Genomic DNA, 22,685 nt, shown 5'->3' with positions numbered 1-22,685 from the left:
ACCAGAGGAATGGCTTCATGCTGACAGAGAGGAGGTTTAGATGGGATATTGGGAATTAGGAATTGTTCCCTGGCAGGGTGGGCAGGCCCTGGCACAGGGTGCCCAGAGCAGCTGGGGCTGCCCCTGGATCCCTGGCAGGACTTTCAGGCTTGGAGCACCTGGGACAGTGCAAGGTGTCCCTGCCATGGCAAGGGTGGCCCTGGATGGGGTTTAAGGTCCTTTCCAGCACAAACCTTTCTGTGATTCCATGCCTTGCTTTGCAGTGGGATGGATGAGGTGGATGCTGGAGCTTTGGGAAGGTGCAGCTCCTCTCAGCTGAGCCTCCTGCCAGCCTGGAATTTCAGCCACGTTTCCAGCAGCTGATTTGAAACCAGAGCATTCTCAGTTAGCAGAATTAGTTACCATATGCAAATCTGGGGCTTGGCATGTGTTCTGGAGCAGCTCTGCTGATACTGATCTTGTTTCAGTGTTCTTTTCCTCAATACCAGCAATTCATCCCATTCCTTGGAGCACTTTTATTGGGAGAGCAGTTAAATACTTGACCTCTTTGCATCACCCTTTGCTACTGGTGACTTTTGATTTTCTTTTCCTCACATGGGAGGGCCTCATTTTCTTTATTCCTTGTGCTGAAGTTATTCTGTTCTCATTGCTGCTTTGATTTTTGGCTTGGTTTTACCCTGTGCCTATAAATATATTTCTTAGGTCATGCTTGCACACACTGTTCAAGGTGAGGCTGTGCTGTTGACTTGAAAAGGAGTGAAATGATAATTCTTGTGAACTTTTCTAGGTTTTTATTTCACACTTCCCCCACATAAAACAGCATCCCAAAGATGTCCTCTGTGTATGATGCATTGCTCCTTCTTGCTATTAATGTTATTTTGCTGCTCTCTGAGTGTTTTGGTTGCCTAAAAACACTTCTGAAAATTGGAACAACTTTCTAATATTTATGAATTATTAAAATATCATTAAAAATATTCTGATTTTTTTTTATATTATGGATGTTTGAAATGAATCATTGTGTCCCTGTTGTGTCCTGACACAGGCATTGCCCTGATCCCTCTGCAGATGCCACTTGCATCTCATTTCAGCCTTGGCTTTGCTATATCTGATAACTTGGTCCCTCTCCATCTCTCCTCCTCACCTGGCTTGTTTCATGTGTGGGCTGCCTTGTTTCACTTCAGTTCTTTTGAACTTTAGTGACCACCATTGGACTTGGTTTTCCAGATGAGATCCAGCACACAGGTCCACCCCTTTTTCTCTCAGGAAGGTTAATCATTAGGCCAGTGAGGTTTTTGTATTTATTTGCTTGGTCAGGGGCTGTTTTCTGTGGCCCTGTGGAGGTTTTGGGCTCTGGTTCCCATTTTCTGCTACAGAACTTTCTCACCAGATGCCCCAGCTCATTTCTTGCACGTGTATTTATGTAGAACAAATTTCATTTTTTGCAGTATAAAGAGTTTTTTTGCTAACTCTATCCTGCATTTCTCTGTTTGCCTGCATGCCTGCTGCTTTTGTTATCCAGGACCTGCTTCTCCAGGGCTCCCAGCCCTCTCAAGCATGAAGCATATGCAAAATCCTGCTGGCTCCTGGCCTTGCAGGAAAGCCTTGGGGGCTCAGATTTCATCTCCCAGAACCCAGAATTATCAGGCTGTTCTTCATCTAGAGATGTGGCAAAGAGCAGCACATCTTTGCTCTGCAGCTCTGCCCTGAACCCACCACTGAGGGTGTTTGGCTTTCCAGGGGTTGATTATCCCTGGGGATAATCAGGAGCTTTCCTGTGGTAATTAATTGTTGTGGTGTTTGTGAGGGTCCCCAGGATGAGATGAGAATTGACTCTAAGTTCTCAGAAGGTTGATTTGTTATTTTATTATATTATATTATAAGAAAATGATAGACTAAAGAAAGAGAAAGGAGACATCAGAAGGCTAGAAAAGAATGAATAATAAAAACCTGTGATAGACTCAGTCTGACACAACTGGACTGGGATTGGTCATTAAGTTAAAACAATTCACATGGAGCCAATCCAAGATGCACCTTCCTGGAAGCAAGCAACTTCCAGACCACATCCCAAGCAATCAGATAATTATTGTTTACATTTCTTTTCTGAGGCCTCTCAGGAGAAAAATCCTGGTGAAGGGATTTTTCAGAAAATATGACAGTGACATTTTTGCCTTTCTTCTCCTGGGTTTGAGGTTGGGTGAGGTGGATCCCCCAGTGTCCATCTGCATCCTTTCCTGGCAGAACTGGGAGCAAGTGCCACTCCCAGCATGGCTGCCCTGTGCTCCCTGCTCAGGCAGGACAGAGGTGCTGACTCAAGGGACTTCTTGATAGCTTCAAGTTCTTTCTTTTCTTTTTCTTTTCCCCCACGAGGTGCTGCATGTGTTGGGCACAGAGTTGGGTGTCAAAGCCAAATCTGGGGGTGTGCTTGGAGCTGCCAGCTGGATGAGGCAAGACAAGGAACATCAGGGGTTCGTGTGACCTACTTGTTCAGCTCTCACACACAGCCTGCAGAGCTGCAGGACACAGCTCTGCTGGGGAATGAGGAATTGTTTCCATCCTGCACAGAAAGGGAGAGCTTGGAGCGCTGTCAGGTTATTGGGCCACTTTGTGTGGCTGCCCCTGGATCCCTGGAGGTGCCCAAGGCCAGGTTGGGCACTGGGGCTTGGTTGAAGGTGTCCCTGCCATGACAGGGGTGACACTGGATGGGCTTTAAGGTCCCTCCAAATCAGTGTTTGAATAAAGCACCCAACACTGTCACAAACAGTAAGTATCACCTTGATTTTTTAAGCTTATCACTTCTACCTATGAGTGGCTTTTCTATGAGAGTGGCAGAAAGGCTTCTCTGGATTATTCTAAAAACAGCAAAATTGAGTTTAGCAAACCAGAAGAAGTTTCCCTTCACGTGGTTCTCCTGTGAGAAACCTTTTCTTAGTTGGTGGCAGCACACATCTGCCATGGGTGACAGCTTGTCTGGGAATGTGTGTGACAAACCCCAGTGGGGAATGGCACAGGGGGGAAATGCTGCACTCCAGCAGTGCAGTGCAGATCCTCAATCTGCTTCTGCACAGGGCTGAGGAGCGTGGGCTTTGCCCCGTGCTGCTGCTCACCAGTGGCTGGAGATGGAGGCAGTGACAGGAGGAGCTGCTGTCCCAGCTGGCTGCTTTGTCAAAGGATTAGGATGAAATCACACTTCAAAATGTGACAGGAGCTGACTTCCCTGCCTGCCTGGGCTTGTCCAGCTCCAGCACTGCCTGGCCCTGGAGAGGCTGAGTTTGAAATTGGCCCTTCCTTAACTTCAGTCCCCAGTCCTGGTGGCAGTTTTAGCCAGCCTGGTATCTCTGTAGATATCTTTGGCCTTTTTTTCTGCCAGCCTGCTTTTAGAACAAGACATAGATGGTTTCTAATCTGACTTCCTGAGTTCCCAGATTACTGTAGGGAAAGTGAGTCTGAAAAAAAATTCAGGAGCTGGGATTTTTATTCTGGTATTGTAAAAGGAACAAGGCAGGGATATGGGTCAAAGTCTGTGATAGGGATAAGAAATCACACAGGGCAAAGGGAACAGACCTGGAGCAGATAACTACACTCAATAAATAAATATCTTTACTGCAATATGACACACCACAAAAGGATAAGAATCCTTGTTTTGCCTCCAAGGAAAGATACTTGTAAAATCAATCAATATTCCCTTCCTTGTAGAGTGTTGTCCAGGCCCTGGCAGGAATATACATTTTATACATTTTATACATTTTATAAATTTTATACATTTTATACATTTTATACATTTTATATTTTATATATTTATTTTATATATTTTTTATCTTGGAGCTGTGGTGTGCAATCAGAAGGAGAGCATAAGGTCTGTCTGCAAGTGGGAGCTGGGATTGCTCTGGGTTCTGTGGGACTGGCAAGGAAACCTTGAAGGCACTGCAAGTTTATAGATAAATATATATATATTATATATCTATATATATTATCTATATATAGATAAATATATAGAGATAAAAGGGAAAATAGAAATATGAATTTAAAAATTAAAAATAAAAAATAACTAAAAATAGGTGAGTGAGAAAAATCAAGGACCCCTGTCAGAACTTAGTTTACAGATCTGCTGGGCAGAAGCTGATGGCCAGCAATTCACCCAAAGCTGTGCCCTGGGCTCTGGGATGGCCCTGCTGCAGCAGGGAGGTGACACCGGGTGCCCACTGAGCTCCTGCAGCCTCACACACCCTGGCATCCTGTGCTGAGCAGTGCTTGGAGAACAGGACAGGTTTGTACCCACCCTAAAAATGAAAATTATGCCTGTGGGATTGATTATTTTGCATTTTTACCATTTCCCTCATGGTTGTGTGGGTTTGGTCTGTGTGTGATGCCATCCCCAAGGCTGGACCAGCTGCACTGGGATCTCTCAGAGCTCAGTGCAGCCCAGAGGGTGTGTGGGAAAGCAGGATCTACAGGGGAGCAGCAGTGCTGGTGTCACTGAGGCACTAAAACCTGGCCTGGGCTGCTGTGAGAGGAGCCAGGCAGGTGCAGAGCTTGCTCCAGCCTTGGGCTCCTCTCTCCCATTGTGAAATCCTGGCAAACTGGTTTGGAGCTCAGCTTTTGGCTGTGGCAGTCCCCACCAGCAGTGGGTGTTGCCACTGGCTGATTTCTTGTCATTTCTGGAGCTCTTTTTCTCTCAAGCAGCTTTCTGGAAGTTGGGGATGATCCCCTGTGTTTGAATTATGGAACAAGGAAAGGAAAAACATTTCCTGTTGTCATTAAAGTGCTGATTGCTGACTCCAGGAGGTGATGCCCTACCCTGGGATCGCTGGTGCTCCCAGCAATCTGTGCTTGCCTTTCATGGCTCATTTCTGATTTGACATTTCACAAGTGAGGCTTTAGGGCTGCAGATCCACCCTTGACTTACACACAGAATTCAACCCCCTTTGTGCAAAGGGTGAAAGGTGAGCTGGATAAGCTGGAAGTGCTTGTTGGGGCAGTTCAGTATCTCTGGTATCTCTGCAGGCTGAGGACTTACGTGTGTTCATTTGGGGAATATTCAGATTTCAAAGGTACCTCATGCACTGGGGACAGGATGAACAGAATTTGCCCCACTCCCTGTGACTGCAGGATGCTCCATGAACTTGGTGACAGCTTCCTCTGGCACTTTGCAAAAACAAAGCCAGAGAATCTGAGAGGAAATGGAGCTGAAGGCAACAACTGTGCCTCCATCACTTGTAAAACTAAGCAAGGCACTCGTGGAAACCCAGAGCAGTGGGAATATTTCTGTGTCTGCTCTGGGGTGCCCTGACCCCCGGGCAGCACTGACTTTGACCTTCATGGAGAAAGTTTCCTACACTCCAGAATAGACCAGAACCCACAAAAGTGTGCAATAGATTACAGAGAGCAGTGCAGGTGCATCACGTGGTGAGAAATTGAGGTTTTGGGATTTTTAGTGTGTTGTGGATGGAAGCAAGATGGAGGGCACAGGGTGTCATCCTGGGTTTCTCCTTCCTGCTGCTTCTTCCTCCTCCATGAGTTTGATGGCATTTTGTAATTGGGCAGAAAAGTCCCCATTGCAGCTCTGTGGGATCAGTTATTGGGTTAAAAGGGAAAATAATCCAGGTGTCAGCTCTTCATTGGATAGTTTAGTCTTAAAAGCCCTTGGGACAAGAGATTGTTGCCATTTGGTGCCTTCTAATGAAAAGCTGCTGAACTCTCAGTAGTGAGGCTGTTTTACTGATAAACACCTGAGTCTGAACATGAGCTACTGTCTCAGTGCCTTCAATGAAGACCCAGAGACACCAAAAACTGGGACCCCCAGAGTTGAACTTGCTCTGCAGGTTCCTGGTGCTAGGAAAGCAAATTAACAAGAGCAGAGGCAGCAGCATTGGAGTAGTTTTAAATTCAGGGAGTAGGGGAGTGCTTTTCCACCTAGCAGTCATCAGATGAGGGAATTCCTGCAAGGATTTCAGAGCACAGTTGAGCAATTTCAGAGCCAGTGAGCTCCCCCTGTATTTTCCCTGTGGGAGAGCTCTGCCAGGCACAGCTCTTTCCTTGCCTGGCATTGCCCAGGAGCTGCAGCACTTTGGGGCTGATAGAGCACAAGGGATGTGGCCTCTTCTTTCCACCTTGTAGGTGGCAGAAATTGTTAGTGAAGATATCCCACTGGTCATGGCCAGCTTGGCAACGTTGATCTGAGTTTTGGTGCTTTGGGGCAATTTCTTGGGTAGTGCTGGGACAGGAATTTGGAGCAAGAAGGTGATTTGGAATGGGGAAGGTGGATGGAGCAAATGCCTCACAAGCAGCTGCTTGCTGGGCCTGTTTGGGGGAGTTATATATAGACTGTGCTCTCTGCTAGTGTGGCAGCTTGCACAATGGGCTCCTGAGAGAGCTCTTTCTCTAGGGATTTATTGTTTCTTTGAGATCAGGGTGTGAGAGCAGCACAATGCAGGAAAATGCTGAATCCCAGTGCACAAGGGCAGGTCATGGGGCTTTCTTTGGTCCTTCCCAGTAAGGAGAGGGATCCCAGTTTGCTCCTGTCAACAGAGTGAGAATCCCCAAAAATAAAAATATTCCCTGTAATCATAGAAAAACTAAATGGGGTATGAATTAAAAGGGATCTTAAAGCTCATCCAGTTCCACTCTGTGCCACCCTGGGACACCTTTCACTGTCCCAGGCTGCTCCAAACTCCATCCAGCCTGGCCTTGGGCTCTTCCAGGGATCCAGGGGCAGCCCCTGCCTGCTTTGCTGGGATGCTGCTGCTTTCCCTGGCTCTGTGAGGCTGAAGCTCTTGTTCAATAACCCAAGAAGTTCTTTAATGAAAATTGAGTGTCACAATTTGTGTGCCTCTTGAGGTAAGCAACTAGATTTTTTTTCTTTCTCACTTAGTTTCTAATTGTTTCATCAGTTACTTCCTTGAAAAGCCCCACACAAATTAAAACTTGGGACAATATCCAAATATATTTATTTATTTATTATTATTTATTGTAGCTTTAATGTAATGAAAGTTCACGCCATTCTTTCCATTGTGCTTGGGAAAAAATAAGTGAAAAATAGATTAAAAAACACTTAGATCTCTTATGCACCAAATATTTGCTAGAATTCTCAGGAAGGTTATGAGCAGTCAGTTTAATTCCTAGAAGGGAAATCACTTTGATGAAGTTAGAAGTGAAGAATGATGCAACCAATGGAGATAATGTTGACTCACTTTCTGTCTCACTGATGGGTATCTAGGGGAAACATGGAGGTGTTACATGCTCTGGATGCTAATTTTTCTGTTACATTGTAATACTAGTTTTAGCTCTTTCCCCTTTCCTTTCTACTGCTCACTTTTAATTTAAAAAGAAATGTTTTCCTTCAAAAATGCCCTCTCTAGAGCCAGTTGTGTGTCAGGCCAGGGTGGTTTAGAGTGGTCTGTTGTTACAGGAGCCCCTCTTTGTGCCTCTTCTTCTTCACAATCCCCTTTGTGCTGCTCCTGGTTCTTCAGTAAATGTGTTTCCCTGCTGGCCTTGGTCTGTTGGGCACCTTTTCCACCCTTCTGCTTTCCTGAAGGTTCAGAAAGGCAAGGTAATTCACAAAGATGTGAATTTAAGTGTACCAGAATGGACTTTTCCAATGGATGTTGTGTTCAGCCTTCTTTCCCTGTTCTTCCAACCTTGCTGTGTTGTTTCTATGGCAGAAATTTAATCTGCCCTTAATTGAGAAAAACAATATGAGGAAAAGCAAGGAACGAGAGATGCTCAAAAGCAAGCCTGGTATTCTTTAGCTGAGTTAATCCTGAATGTAATGCCATGGGTTTAACTGGAATTACACTGGGGATTAGTCCAGCTGATAGCTGATCACACTCTAATAGCTGCCTGGCTTTGGGAATTGGGTGAGCAGGTGCTGTTGCCTCCTTCCAGCCCCATTCCTTCACGTCCCTGTTTTCCCACAGTGGGCCCTGTTCTTCCTGCAGCAAGATCTCATTTGGGGAACCCCATTTATGCCTTGGGGTTTCCTATTTTCTGTTTAAAGAGTTCATCAGAAGAACTGGGAGCGTTGCAAAATCCCAACACCTTTTTCCTTTTCTTTCAAGGGGCTCACTCAGGGCATCCATGATTTTAAACTCTGCTGGAATGAAGGACAGAGATGAAACAGGAATATTTTATGGACTGCTGGCGATCGTGTGCTGAAGAGTTAAAGTAGGCTCAGCATGCTGGACCTGGAGGGAGCTTTGCTCTTGCAGGCACGACAAGAAGTGAGGTATCTCCTCCTAGAGGAGAGGCAGCTCAGTTGGCACAGCCATCCTTGTGGCCCTGGGATGGATCCATGGATGGGTGTGGAGCAGGAGGCAGTGGTCCAGGACCACAAGTGCTATGCTGGATGGCACGGTTCACCCTCAGGTGCAGAATTACCCACCAGGATCTTCCTTTCTCTGTCCCTGGCTCAGGAGCCATCCCAGGGTGTACTGTGGTTTCTCTCCACCAGGGTATTGCTTCTCCTTTCCTCTGTTTCAGCAGAGTTCAGGGACCTGAGCTTTTCCAGCAGTGGAAAACTGAGGATTTGGGGCAGAGCTGTCAGTCACGGCGTTTCTCTTCCCCTCACCTTCTGCCCTTTGTGTGCTGCGAGGCTCCTCTGTGTTTCCTTTCAACTTTATTTTGTATTTTTGCTAAACCCTCAGCGACCACCCTCCAGCACCGCTTGTTTTAAACATCCCTTTTACCATCCTCATCCTCCTCGGGAGCTGCTTTTCCCTCAGTAGCGTTGTGTGGGCTGCCATCCCTCCTCCCTCTCCCCTCCCTGACCGTGGCAGCAGAGCCCCAGGCACGGTGCCGGAGTTCCCTGCCCGCTCCTCACGGGGGCTGAGAGCCGGAGTTCCCTGCCCGCTCCTCACGGGGGATGAGAGCCGGAGCTCCCTGCCCGGCTACCGCGGGGGCCAGGCTGGAGCTTCCTGCCCGGAGCTCCCTGCCTGCTCCTCACGGGGGGTGAGAGCCGGAGCTCCCTGCCTGCTCCTCACGGAGGCTGAGGGCCGGAGCTCCCTGCCCGCTCCTCCGAGGATGAGAGCCGGAGCTCCTTGTCCCGGTTCCCGCAGGGAATGAGGGCCGGAGCTCCCTGCCCGGTTACCGCGGGGGCCGGGCCAGAGCTCCCTGCCCGGAGCTCCCTGCCCGCTCCTCACGGGGATGAGAGCCGCAGCTCCCTGCCCGCCCCTAAACTGGGTGAGGGCCGGAGCTCCCTGCCCGGAGCTCCCTGCCCGCTCCTCCGGGGGATGAGGGCCAGAGCGCCCTGCCCGCCCCTCACGGGGATGAGAGCCGCAGCTCCCTGCCCGCCCCTAAACTGGGTGAGGGCCGGAGCTCTCTGCCCGGAGCTCCCTGCCCGCCCCTCACGGGGGCTGAGGGCCGGAGCGCCCTGCCCGGTTCCCGCGGGGGCCGGGCCGGAGGAGGCGGTGGCGGGGGCGGGCACAGGGCGAGAGGGGCCGGCCCAGGGCCGCGCTACGTGTCCCGCAGCCCTTATAGGGCTTCCCCCGCCGGGCCCACCGCAGCAGCCGCAGCAGCAGCAGCACCATGGCGAGCCGCGAGCACACGGTAGGGACGCGCCGGGAGCGGGGCTGGGCTGTTCCCGCGGGTCCCTCTCCCTGTCCTGCGCTGGGATCCGCGGGCAGCAGCAGTTCCGGCACCGCTCGGGAGCTCGCCAGCCCATCCATCACTCGGCATGGATGGTTGGGCTGCCCGAGCATCCTCCGCATCCCGCACCTGCCCCGCGGGTCCCTCCAGGCACGGCCGGAGCTCCGGTCCTGCCCCGCTCGTGGCTTTTTGGGTGTCCCCTGTCCCGGTGCCAGTCGAGGCGCTCGCTCACCGCCGCCGTCAGGCTCTCAGCATCGCGGCAAAGCTAAAGGAATCGCAGCTCAGTGAGAAATTCGAATTGCAAATCACAGCCACGGCAGGCAGACATCGCGTTCCGCTTGCCAGCTGCCCTCCCCTGCTCCTCGGGGCTGGGTCCCTCTGGCTGTGTGTGCGTTTTCCAGATTTTAAATCAGAACCAGAAGAAATCTTGACGTAAGTCCTTAGGGCTGCTTTCTGCTGGTTGATTCGCTTTTTTTTTCCTTAACTTTGCCATAAACTTTTCCGATGGATTTGATGCATTTTGGACACAGTGGCAATCTGTCCGGGGAGGAATGCACCCAAACCCACACGGAACAAAGCGAGTCTGTGCAGCAGGGTGTTCTTGGAAACGCAAAAACCTGTGGTTTAGGGATTATTTCAGGCAGAGGAGGTGCGAGCTGTGTATGGGAGTTCTGTTCACTGCTGTGACAGGAGAGAGGTATTGCTGAACTTCCAGAATAATCCCTCTCCTTTGCCTCCACCCTGGGCTGGAAAAATGACCTTTATAAGCAAGTTTGTGGCTGACCTTTGTGCCGTGGCTGTCAAAACAGATGCTATCAGCTTGACAGCTGTAGGTGGATTTTGGTGTGCTTATCTGCCAGGTCTCCATGGGGTGAGAAAAGGCGTGATTTGGCTAATTACAGGAGGTTTGGGGAGCGATGGTGAAACGGTGATGTCCCATTAGTGATCTTCCCGTGCCTTGCCAGGAAGATGTAGTTGCACAGAGTGTAAAGGAAGTTCTCTCTCCAAACTGCAACCTCAGCAGCTCCTTGATTTCAGCCATCTCCAGTTGGTATCAAAGGCCTGGATAAGGAATTTCACTTTGTTCAGGGTGCTTTACCTTTTTTTGTGCCCACATATACTTTTTGTAGCTGCAACAGCCAGGGGTTCATTTTAATAGGGATCTCTACAGGACAATAATCTGTCCTGTTGAGATCCCTATTGATACAGCAGTAGGACATCCTTCTTCTGCCCCTTCTTATTCCTCATTCTTCATTCTCCCAGTAACACAAATCCTTATTACCCCTAAAAATCCTTGTTGCTGCTAAAACCTCATTTTTATCACAGTTTCGCTGTCCCACAGACCGGGTTTTGTGAGGCTGGATGTTGCCAGCTTTGTTCACTGAGGGGATGTCAGAGCTGGATTTTGCAGGTGATGCTTTCAGCTGTCAGTTTTGGAAAGGCACAGTAGTGGCAGTGAGCTGGACCACGGTGTTATTTGACAAATTGAATAACTAGAAGCCCAGGTTTTAAACCCTAAATTCAGCCTGAATAATGCTCTCTGGAGTTTGAATCTGATGTGAGGATGCTTTAATTGCACACCTATTTATTAGTTGTTATTATAGTAAGGTGTAAAGAAGAAAACTTTTTTTTTTTTTTTTTTTTTTTTGCTTCTGCATGTGTTGTCCTTAAAAATGAGCACAGCACCTCAATTCTGCCTTGTGTGAGGACCAGAGTCTTGGTGAGCAGGAATCTCTCTTTGGCTGGTTAATGTGGAAACACTTTGTGCTCCCTTCATTTCTGCTCTCCACGCTGCAAGAGGCACGAAGTCCTCTACGTGCCAGGCAGTTCCCTGCTGTCCCAGCCCTCCCTGACAGAAAAGCATTTATTGGATGCTTTTTGGGCAGCGATGACCTTCGAGGCTCAATGTCCCTCCTGTGTGCCTCGGTGGCAAACCCTGCTCTCTCTGAGGAGCAGGGAGTGCGGTGAGGGAGGTGCGGCTGTGGGGCTGCCCTTGTTTATTGTTGGGCTCTTGCACAGCGCGGCTTTCAGGGCTCAGCTCCTGCTCCCGCACCGCGCTATTTCCGCAGCTCGCTGCCCGCCGAGCCTGCGGCGCTTTCCTGACGGCCCAGCAGGACACAGATGGGGCACTGTGCTCCAGGGAAGCTCGCACAGAGCCCAGAGGCACAGCCCTGCCTGCGTGCCTTCGTGTCCCCAGGGCTGCGTGGGGAGTGCAGCTCAGCGCATCGCAGGGCATGGAGGCATTGCAAGTCCAGCCCCCAGTGAAGCTTCTCTTTGCTTTGCTTGGGGAGAATGAGAGCCCACTACTGAAAGTGCCTTTTCCAGAAGTGTTCCAGCTTTGTCACCTGCAGCAGCATCTCCAGGAGCGTGGCTGGTGTGGCATTGTCACAGGGCTTGAAGAGAGAGGCGAGAATGTTGACCTCATGTTCAGAAGGCTTGATTTATTATTTTATGATATATATATTACATTATAACTATGCTACAAGAATAGAAAGTTCTCAGAAGGCTAGCTAAGCTAAGAATAGAAAAAGGAATGAATAACAAAGGGCTGTGTCTCGCACAGAGTGAGACCCAGCTCTGCTGTGAGTACTCAGTAAATCCAAACATCCACAGGAGACCAATCACAGATCTACTTGTTACATCCTACAGCAGCAGATAACTATGGTTTACATTCTTTTTCTGGGGCTTCAGCTTCCCAGAAGGGAAAATCCTGAAGAAAGGATTTTTATGAGAAGATGTCTGTGACATGGCAATCCTGGCTGGCAGTGGGATGTGCTTCCACATCCCCGCAGGAACTTCTGCTGGCACACTTGTGTTTGTGCACGGCTTATGTGCAAATGATGTGGGCTTATTTAAATTTATTTAAAGAGCGGCAACAAACCCACAAGATCAAATCAACCCTGAGGAAAGAGGTTTAGTTTCTTTGCCTAAAAACTACTCTCATGTTGGAAAAAACAGAGCTGCAGGGCAGAGTTCAGATGGACTGAGTGATACCCCAGGCAGAGCAGGAACACATGTACATCTCCATCGATTTAATTGCCAAGCAACATGAAAGAAAAAGCTTATTAAAACACCCAAACCCTGCGTTCATCACTCTCACACTTACTCTTAACTGTTGCCTTGAAAGTGAAGAGCAAAACAACTTGAAAGCTGTTTATTTTCAAAGCAGTCCCGAGTAGCTCATTGCAGTGACACTGCCTGGGGGACAGGGCAGCAAAGCCACGATTTCAGGGAATTGGCCTGGCTTGCTCTGCACTGAGTCACTCCACAAAGTGAGTTTTCTCCAGCTCATGTTTTATCCAGCGAGCCACAGGTTGTTCTTACAGCATGATTTATCCTGTGGAGCACAGTGCCCAGCTCATTGCACCGTGACATCCAAAGGTGATTGTTTCCCATGCTTGAGATTTCTTGCTTGATTTTCTATTACTTTGTTTGCTTTATATCTCTTTTCTTCAGAGACCATGGAAAGGTGAGGTGATTAACTTCTGCTGCTTTGTTAATTATAACTTCCTCTCCTTTTCTTCGCTATTAGCAAGTTCCCTTTCCAGTCTCTTGCTGTTTCATTCACTTGGGCTGCCAGTGTGCCAGAGCAGTGGTTAATAACCACACTCAGCTCTGTAAGAGCAGACAGCTTCAGTTTGGGGGATTTCAGGGAAGAAAAGCCAGGAAAAGTTGCAGGTTTTTAAATATGGATGCCTTCTCCTTTCCATGCTGGTCCCTCCAGGGCTTGGGGAATGAAAGAACCACCTTGGTGTGGTCAGAGCACCTCTGCTGGTGGTGGTTGGAGTGGTGCTGCCACCCCACACTGCCCACACATGTGCACTGCAGCTGCAGCTCAGATTTAGGCCAGGGAGTTTTGTTTTTCTGGAAGGTTTTCAAGACAAACTCTGGCATATTTGCTTTTTTAAAAAAATTATTATTATTTTAACTGGGCTGATGTTGATCCTGGAGGGTGCCTTTAGAAATGAAAAGCCTATCTGAAAGCAGGTGTTTCAGATAAACTCACAGCTGTATGTGCCCCCAAAAGATAAGGGGCACGCAGGGCCTGTGTGAATGCTTGAACCTGTACTTTGGTCACACTTTGCTCCTCAAAAATCCATTAAGAAAAAAGGCTGTGTAATTCAGGTTGCCATTTGTGAATTTGCTGTTATCACGAGTGGGGTGGCACAGCTGAAGGCAGTGAGAAATAGCTCCTTAATGGGCTCACAGCTTAATCATTTCCAAGTGAGAATTTACCCTGAGTGTATCATTAACAAAAGGAGGGATGCAAAAAAGCCCTGCCCGTGCGTCATGCCGCGGGATGTTGGGAGCTTGGGGTTTGCCTTGGGGCGGGTAATTCCTTGCTGGCGCTGCCTCCTGTCCCTCCCTGAGTGGTCTTTGCTCCTTCGCTCGCAGCTTGGCTCGGTTACAGCTCCATGTGTCAAAAGCTTTGTCTGCTGAGTGGGCGCCAAAACGTGTTAGGAGAGCAGAGCTTGAGGGAGGAGTGGTTTTACACAGGTTTGATTTGATTTTCTGTGAGCTGCAGCCCTTTGTGCCGTGTTGAGATGAGCTTTTTGTGTGCATTGCTGGAAAACAACCATCTGCACCTACATTTCCAAGACTTTCTGACCTGGAAGTCTTTGTGGCCTCTCTGGCAGGACAAAATGTTTTCTTCCATATCAAACTGTATTTTAGCTTCCCATTGTGGTGGGAGCTCATTTTTGAGGCCTGCCCAGCCCTTCTGATGGGAAGATCATTAGGCTGTGTTGCCAGTCAGTGTGGGAAGATGGGGAAAAAGTCATTTTAGAGGAGAGGTTTTTTATAGGGCTGCAAAGGGGGGCTGAGCTGGGCATAATGAGCACCCCCAGCTATGGATGAGGCAGCTCACTCAACCCTGGGAATGCTCCTTGCACCTCTGGGAATGCTCATTGCCAACCTGGGAATGCTCATTGCCAGCCTGGGAATGCTCAGTGCATCTCTGGGAATGCTCATTGCCACCCTGGGAATGCTCATTGCCACCCTGGGAATGCTCATTGCCACCCTGGGAATGCTCATTGCAACCTTGGGAATGCTCATTGCAAATCTGGGAATGCTCATTGCCAACCTGGGAATGCTCATTGCCAACCTGGGAATGCTCATTGCCAATCTGGGAATGCTCATTGCATCTCTGGGAATGCTCATTGCCAACCTGGGAATGCTCATTGCACCTCTGGGAATGCTCATTGCATCTCTGGGAATGCTCATTGCATCCCTGGGAATGCTCATTGCATCCCTGGGAATGCTCATTGCAAATCTGGGAATGCTCATTGCCACCCTGGGAATGCTCATTGCCACCCTGGGAATGCTCATTGCAAATCTGGGAATGCTCATTGCAAATCTGGGAATGCTCATTGCCACCCTGGGAATGCTCATTGCCACCCTGGGAATGCTCATTGCACCTCTGGGAATGCTCATTGCAAATCTGGGAATGCTCATTGCCACCCTGGGAATGCTCATTGCACCTCTGGGAATGCTCATTGCAAATCTGGGAATGCTCATTGCCACCCTGGGAATGCTCATTGCCACCCTGGGAATGCTCATTGCACCTCTGGGAATGCTCATTGCAAATCTGGGAATGCTCAGTGCATCTCTGGGAATGCTCAGTGCATCCCTGCAAAGCTGCTCTGACGCCCTGGGGATGGATGTAAGGGATGTGGAGCAGCCTGAAGTCCAGAGGAGCTGCTCTTCAATCCTGTCATTTTTATGTCTTAAATATTGTGGGAGCTGGAGTCTTCATCTGCTGCTGGTTTCGCTCCCCACTGCCCTTCTGTGGTTGTAAAAGTGGGGGTGATGCCACTCCCTGAGAGATGCTGGGAGTTTGCATGAATTTGTGAGGGACCAATAACAACAATCTCCAAGGAAAATGTGGGAGTGTCCTTGGAGCAGCCTTTGGGCAGCGTGGAATGACCAAGGGCTGTGCCTCCACCTGCTTCAGGGAGGGGTGGGGAAATGTTGAGCAGCCACTCATCCAGGAGGGTTCCAACATCCCTGGTGCTGATTTAGGGCAGGGTCTAGGTGACCCTGTGTGCACTCACACATGGAAAACCCATCTTGCAGCTTGTAGGGCTCAGATGCACAGGGAGCAGGAAAGCTTCATCCTCCTCATCCTCAACTTGCACGGGCCTCCTGCAGCTGGTTTTGTAGAGCAGCACATTGAGTGGTGCAGCAGTGAAAACAGCCCTGGCTCCATCACCCAGGAATTCTGGGGGGACTGAGAGGTGCTGAGTGAGGGGAAGGTCTGGCCTTGTCTGTCGTTCCCAGTGGCAGCCAGCAATGAGTTTATGGAAGGGACAGCAGTGCATTGTCCCCCTCTCCACTGATTTACAGCCTGAGATATCAGAGGCTGTGCCTTTCCTCCTGGCAGTCCCTGATGAACTTTCCTTCCATGAATTCATCATCATGGTTTTTTCCAGCCTGTGAACTTTTGGCCTGTCAGGCAAAGTTCTCCCATTTAACTCTGTCCTGCGTGGTGCTTCTGGCTGAGCTCCCCTGAGCTCCTCCCCTGCTGCTGCTTTTGCACTTTGAAAACCCTAAAAAAGGTGCTGAGGTGGACAGAGGTGTCCTGTGGCCTGCAGGTGACCATTGACCCCACAAAGTCAGGCACATGTGTCACAGAGAGTGGGTTCAAGGCTGGACATCCAGCCTGAGGCAGGGAGAGGCACACACTGAGCCCACCAGCCTGGGCTGGAGCCCAGCTTTGCCCTTCCTTCAGGTCCTGCAGAGGAGAAGCCTCACAGCAGAATGAGTTCTTTTACAGAATCACAGAAATACTGAGGCTGGAGAATCCCTGCCAGCCCCTGGAGTCCCAGCTGTGCCCAGTGCCCACCTTGTGCCCAGCCCAGAGCACTGAGTGCCACCTCCAGCCCTTCCTGGGACACCTGCAGGGCTGGGCACTGCAAAGCTCCCTGGGCAACCCCTGCCAAGGCCTGGAATGGAATTCCAGAATGGAATGATGGAACTGGGAGTATGATTGTGGAGTTTGAACAGAAGTGTGTGGTATCACATGGTGGAAGAGTTAATAGTTTAAAGTTTTAGAATACAGTAATATATATAAACAAGATGGAGTTTTCAGGGCAGAGGCTGATCCTTCTTCTTCACCTTCTGAAGTTAATGTGTAGTCAGAATCTGTACCTTTGCCCTCTTTTCCTCTTGTTCCTGCACTCTGAGGGACTGATCTCAGTTTCCCATTTCTGTAGCCAGATCTTTCTCTCCAGGAGAAGGCAGAGAAGCAGGGTCCTGTGTTCTGGGTGTTTTCCTGGCAGGCATCAAACCAAGGCAAGTTCTTCTGCAATGTCAAACCCATTGTTTGCACAAGGAGCAGGGACCCAACTGCTCAGGTGGGTTCAGCTGGGGGAGATCATTTACCAGAACCGCTCTGAATATTCAACTTTGGGCCACCATGGAGGGGTTTCATATTTAAATTGTTCTTTGTGACAAAATGCTTTGTTTGTTAAATATTTGCTGTCCCTGCAGCTGTCCCTTGAGATTTCAGGAATGAAAACGGGCAGATTTGTTTTTATAACATCTGTCCTGGCCTTCCAAGTTTATCCCAAAAAATGCAGGAGCACAGGGTGAGTCAGTGGCTTTTCTGCATCGAGGAAATGACAGCAGTGACATCACTTCATTCCAAGATAAGGAAACAGATTTCAGTCCCCAGCTGCTGATCTGGCCTCACAGTGTGGAAATCAGCATCTGATTTGGGGAGTTACTGGAACATGAGCCTGATTTTGTTGACTCTCTTCTCTTTTTTTGTCACAACTTGATTGTGACAACCCAAGCTGTGTGAATTTATGCCAAGAGAAAAAATATTTGAGCTGCCATCAGCAAATAAGGTCTTGCTAAGAGCTCAGAAATTCTTGTGGCTTAAGAAAACACGGCTTCAGCTTAACAGCAGCTTGAAAATCTTGTGTTGGTGAGGTTTGGCATCTGCAGCTGTCTGGCTCCAGGCTGAAAGGCTGCTTGTTTTGGGGCACTGGGATGGCTCTGCTGCTCTCCTTAAGGTTTTGTGTGCTGTGTTCCTGGCAGGGCCCTGGGGGTGATGCCAAAGGAACAGGCACAGAGTGCCAAGGAGAGCCTGAGCTGCTGGCCTTTATTCAGAGCACTTGATCCAGGCTGCACAAAGGGATCCCAGCCCAGCATGTGACTGGAACTGGAACTGGGGTGGTGGGGGGGACATGGCACTGTCACTGCCCAGCTCAGCCTGAGAGAAAACACAGTCCCTGTCACCTCCAGGTGCTGGGAAAGGAGACTCAGCCCTGGGTAGGGGACAGGGGGACAGCAGAGGGGAGCAGGGAGGTGGTGGCACAGTGGGGACACTGGGAAGGTGGTGGCACAGCAGGGATGCCAGTATGGGAGCAGGAAGGTGGTGGCACAGTGGGGACACCGGGAAGGTGGTGGCACAGCAGGGACGTCAGCATGGGAGCAGGAAAATGGTGGCACAGTGGGGACACCAGCATGGGAGCACAAAGGTGGTGGCACAGTGGGGACAGCAGGGAGGCAGTGGCACAGCAGGGACAGCAGGAAGGTGGTGGCACATCAGAGACAGCAGTATGGGAGCAGGAACGTGGTGGCACAGTGGGGACATTCGCATGAGAACGGGAAGGTGGTGGCACAGCACGGTCACTAACGTGGGAGCAGGAAGGTGGTGGCACAGTGGAGACACCAGGGAGGTGGTGGCACAGCAGGGACTCCAGTATGGGAGCAAGAAGTGGGGACACTGGGAAGGTGGTGGCACAGCAGGGACATCAGCGTGGGAGCAGGAAGGTGGTGGCACAGTGGGGACAGCAGCACAGGAGCAGGAAAATGGTGGCACAGTGGGGACAGCAGCATGGGAGCAGTGGGGAGGTGGTGGCACAGCAGGAACACCAGTATGGGATTAGGAAGGTGGTGACACAGTAGGGACACCAAGGAGGTGGTGGCACAGTGGGGACACCAGCATGGGAGCACAAAGGTGGTGGCACAGTGGGGACACTCGCATGAGAACGGGAAGGTGGTGGCACAACGTGGTCACCGACGTGGGAGCAGGAAGGTGGTGGCACAATGGAGACACCAGGGAGGTGGTGGCACAGTAGGGACACCAGCATGGGAGCAGGAAAGTAGTGGCACAGTGAATACACCAGGTAATGGCACAGCAGGGGACACCAGTATGGGAGCAGGAAGGTGGTGGCACAGCAGGGACACCAGGAAAGTGGTGGCACAATGGAGACACCAGGAAGGTGGTGGCACAGCAGGGACACCAACATGGGAGCAGGAAGCTGGTGGCACAGCAGCATGGGAGCAGGAAGGTGATGGTGAGCAGTACAAAAGATGCTTGCAAGGTCCCACTTCCCCCTCTGGGGCTGCATCCTGGGCTAAAACAGGCAAAATTCCCAGGGTAACTCCTCCCTGCTGGGGCTTTCCCTGGGGAAGGAATGGGGCTGGGTTTGCAGCATTTGCTGCCTCAGGGCAGTAAGTGAATATCTGGGGAAAGCCCACAGGGTTTGGGTTACAGGAGCTGAGCTGGAGTGTGAGACATGCCAAGGTTTCTCATTGTTCTTCAGTGTGATTGTAATCAAATCTCTGCTTCCACACACAAAACCCCCCATTTTCCCTCTCTTCCTCCTTTTCTTTGGAGTAGCAGTTTTGCTCTTCTTCAGCAAATGCCTCTTTTACAGGAGGTTTTCCCCTCTGATTGCTCATGGATACAGTATCACCCTTTTGCCACAGCAGCCCTGGTAAAAGAAAATCATTTTTAAAAGAAAAATTTGATACATGTAATTTTTTATATATCAAATGTAACTGGTAGGAACAAATATTTTAAATTATTTTTTTCAGTATGCTGGCAGGAGTTGGGAGGGTTTTTTTTAATGATAGAGTAGCTCACTCTCCTGAGGCTTAGGGAAGTGTTTGACCTCAGAATCACAGAACCTCCTGGGCTGGAAGGGACCCACAAGGATCATCAAGCCCAATTCCTGACCCTGCACAGGGCACCCAATAATCCCTCCACGTGCTTGATCCCACTGCTTGCCTGTCAAAGTGAAGGCTTGCTTGATCATTCCATCATTTTAAAAGCCCATTTGCAGACAGGATCAGCTGCAAACATTTCAAAAGCCTCTATTTTTATTTAGCTCTAATTTTTCCTTCCTGCAGACGTGTCCAGGCTGCTGTCCCAAAATAGGGTGTGTGTGAAACGCTTGACTGGAAAAAAATGAATCATATTCCTGGTGCTGTGAGCTTGCCCTGTAAATAAAAAGGCAGCTGGGGCAGTCCTGACCCTGCCCTGGCTGCTGGGTCAGGGTTTCCCTGGGGCTCTGAGTGCTGCCAGCTGGATGCTGGTGCTGAGTGAGCACGGGGCTGCTCAGCCTCAGCGTGGTTTCGGGAGTGAGAAATGAAATCCCTCTCCAGAGCAGGATGCTGCTGCAGCCTGCCATGAGTGCAGCTCCTGGCCAGCTTCCAGAGCCGTGTCTGTGCCAGCTGCAGCAGGCAGGGGTGAAATGAGGGCACCATGAGGAGCTGGGCTTAGATCTGATGGGCCACCATGGCTTTCTGGTGCCTCATCTCCTTGTGCAGCATCACAGAGCTCTGCCTGCTCTGGGTGGCTGGGTAAGGGTGTTGTGTGCACTCAGGGCATCTCTCAAATGTCCTGCTCAGCTCTGGATCGTGGCACTTGCAGCTGGTTCTTGCCTTGCTCCCACTCGTGATGCAGCCATGGAGGTGCTGGTTGAAGAACTGGGGATGTGGAGGCATGAGGAGGTGCTGCCCTAAGGAGCAGAGTTCATACTTGAAATCCTACTGGGAGATGGTAAAAGATGGTAAAATATTCATGCAATTTGTTGGGACAACCCTAAACCCAAAAGGGCAGCAGAGCTGGGGAGGGGTTCTGATGAGGAGCAGCTCAGGGAGCTGGGGAAGGGCCTGGAGCCCCAGGAGGGGCTGAGGGGGCTGGGAAGGGGCTCAGCCTGGAGCAAAGGAGGCTCAGGGGGCCCTTGTGGCTCTGCACAACTCCCTGCCAGGATGGGGAAGAGCCTGCAGGGCTCAGGCTGTGCTCCCAGAGAACAGGGACAGGATGAGAGAAAACAGCCCCAAGTTGGGCCAGGGGAGGTTCAGATTGGATATTAGGAAACTTTTTTTGTGGAAATGGTTGTAGAGCATTGGAATGGGCGGCTCAGGGAAGTGGTGAAATCACCAAAAACACGTGGATGTGGCCCTTGAGGGCATGGCTTAGTGGTAAACACAGTGCTGGTGCTGTTGGACTTGATGATCTTAAAGGTCTTTCCCAGCCTTAGCACCTCAATAAGTCTATGATTATAAATGTGTTTCTTGTCTGGTGCATTTTCTATTAAATGCACAGTGGTTCTGCTCCCAACAAGCATCAGTGAGGTCTGGGAGAGGCCCCACAGACCTCTGTGCTTTCACCTGTGAGATGAGAGGAGAAGATGCTCCCTGATAAGATCTCCTTGAGCAGTCACACATAATTGATGTGGGCAAGCACAGCTCCTCCTTTCCACGGCCAATTAGCTCAGGAGGAGCTGAGGTCACTCCTTGGGGTGCCATGAATTGAGCAGTGGTGGCTCTCAGAGCACAGGACTCTGGTGGTTCCTGATCTCCAGCAAGACTCTCCTCTCTCAGAGGCCACATCTCAGGAAATCCTCCTGCCTCTGGCTGCAAGCTGCTTCCACACAGCAGGGCAAAAAGCTTCTTCCCTTTGGAAACTAAACCTAGAGACTCTTGACAGGTCCCAGGACATCCCTCTGGCTGTCCTGAGCAGCCAAGAGCCCTGCCAGGGGTCTCACAGAGCCCAAAAATGCCTGTGTGGTGCAAGTTACCAACCTTAGATGAAGATCTGAAAGCCACGACAAATTGAGTAGAATGATAGTGAATTTATCACAGGGTGAAAAAGTAGATTTTGGGGTTTTTAGAAGGAGGATCCATGGGGGCAAGATGGAGGGATCTGGGTGCGTCCAGCCCTTCTTCTTCTTGGCCTCCATCTTCTGCTGTGATGTTGGCACTTTTGGATTGGTTTGGAGCAGAAGCTCACTGTCTAACATAGGTGATGGGTATTGGGAAGTAATTGAAAATATTGTACATGTAGTTTTTAGTATAAAGACATAACACCACCCCAGGGACAGGCAGAGTGCCTGGACTGTCCTGCTGGACAGACCTCAGCAGGACAGGAGAAAGAAATTTATAGATAAGGAACAATAAACAACCTTGAGACTGAGAAATGAAGAGCCCTGACTCCTTCTGCAACTGCTGGGCTGGGAAAAGAGACTTCCCAACTTTCCTTGGGATTACTGTGGCAAGCTAAAGATCCCAACAACCCTTGACAGGCAGCTCAGTCAAGGCTGATCCTAAAGATCTTGGTGTTTGCCAACCTCATGGAAAGGTTCAGTAGGAGAGGAGACCAAAAACAGGGTTTGGGTTTTTGGTCTGCTGCAGCCTCAGCCCAAGGTCTGGAGCGATGTGTTTGTTTTTTTCTCATTTCCTGGATGAGCTAAGGCAGGGTGGGCTGAGCACTGAGCTCACCCAGACAGGGCCAAAGAGCAGATTTCCAAGGAACTGGGAGTATGTCAGTGTCATCTTTAACCATCTGTCTGGCAGGGCATGCACAGCCCTTCTTTGGAGATGCTGCTGCTGGGACATTTATTGCCTTGTTTGGGGCTGAATTATAAATCAGAAGTTTTTCTCCCAGACCTCATTTCCTTGACCCAGACTATTCCATGACATGCTTAGTGTCCTAAATTGTCCCTGCTTTAAGGCCCAACATCCAGGTGTTGATGTTCTGGTGATGACTGGATTATCTACTTAAATATGTTTGATTTGCAGCGACAGGGTTAAAACCCCAAGAATCAAATCAGCAGGACAGCCCTGCATCTGATTCAACCCCTCCACTGCTTCTCTCTGTCTCCCAACCATCTTGCAGGAAATGCTTTTCCTAGGCAAAACCTCTCCAGGATTTGCTGTCAGGCCATTAATGCTCAGTTTTCCTGGTGCCTTCACTCCTTTCCACCACAGCTCTGGCTTCCCAAACCATTCCTAGCTGGTGGATGATGAAACCTGGTCATTCCCAGCTAATCAAGCTCCCAGCCCACCCATCCAGTTGCTCGGGG

The 22,685-nt window shown here is 49.9% G+C and overlaps 1 protein-coding gene across 1 annotated transcript in view; it reads left to right on the top strand.

Annotated features, from left to right (window-relative positions):
* The first annotated feature begins 9,386 nt into the window (after positions 1–9,386).
* Positions 9,387–22,685, top strand: part of PAPSS2 (3'-phosphoadenosine 5'-phosphosulfate synthase 2) — a 32,690-nt gene continuing 19,391 nt past the window's right edge. Inside the window, exon 1 of the mRNA XM_074544529.1 lies at positions 9,387–9,540. Coding sequence (XP_074400630.1) covers positions 9,520–9,540 — 21 coding nt within the window. The 5' untranslated portion in view covers positions 9,387–9,519. The remainder of the gene's footprint in view (positions 9,541–22,685) is intronic.

Source organism: Zonotrichia albicollis, chromosome 7 (assembly GCF_047830755.1).
Source record: "Zonotrichia albicollis isolate bZonAlb1 chromosome 7, bZonAlb1.hap1, whole genome shotgun sequence".
Classification (NCBI taxonomy): Eukaryota; Metazoa; Chordata; class Aves; order Passeriformes; family Passerellidae; genus Zonotrichia; species Zonotrichia albicollis.
The sequence above is the reverse complement of the archived record's forward strand: the minus strand, read 5'-3'. Positions and strand labels throughout refer to the sequence as shown.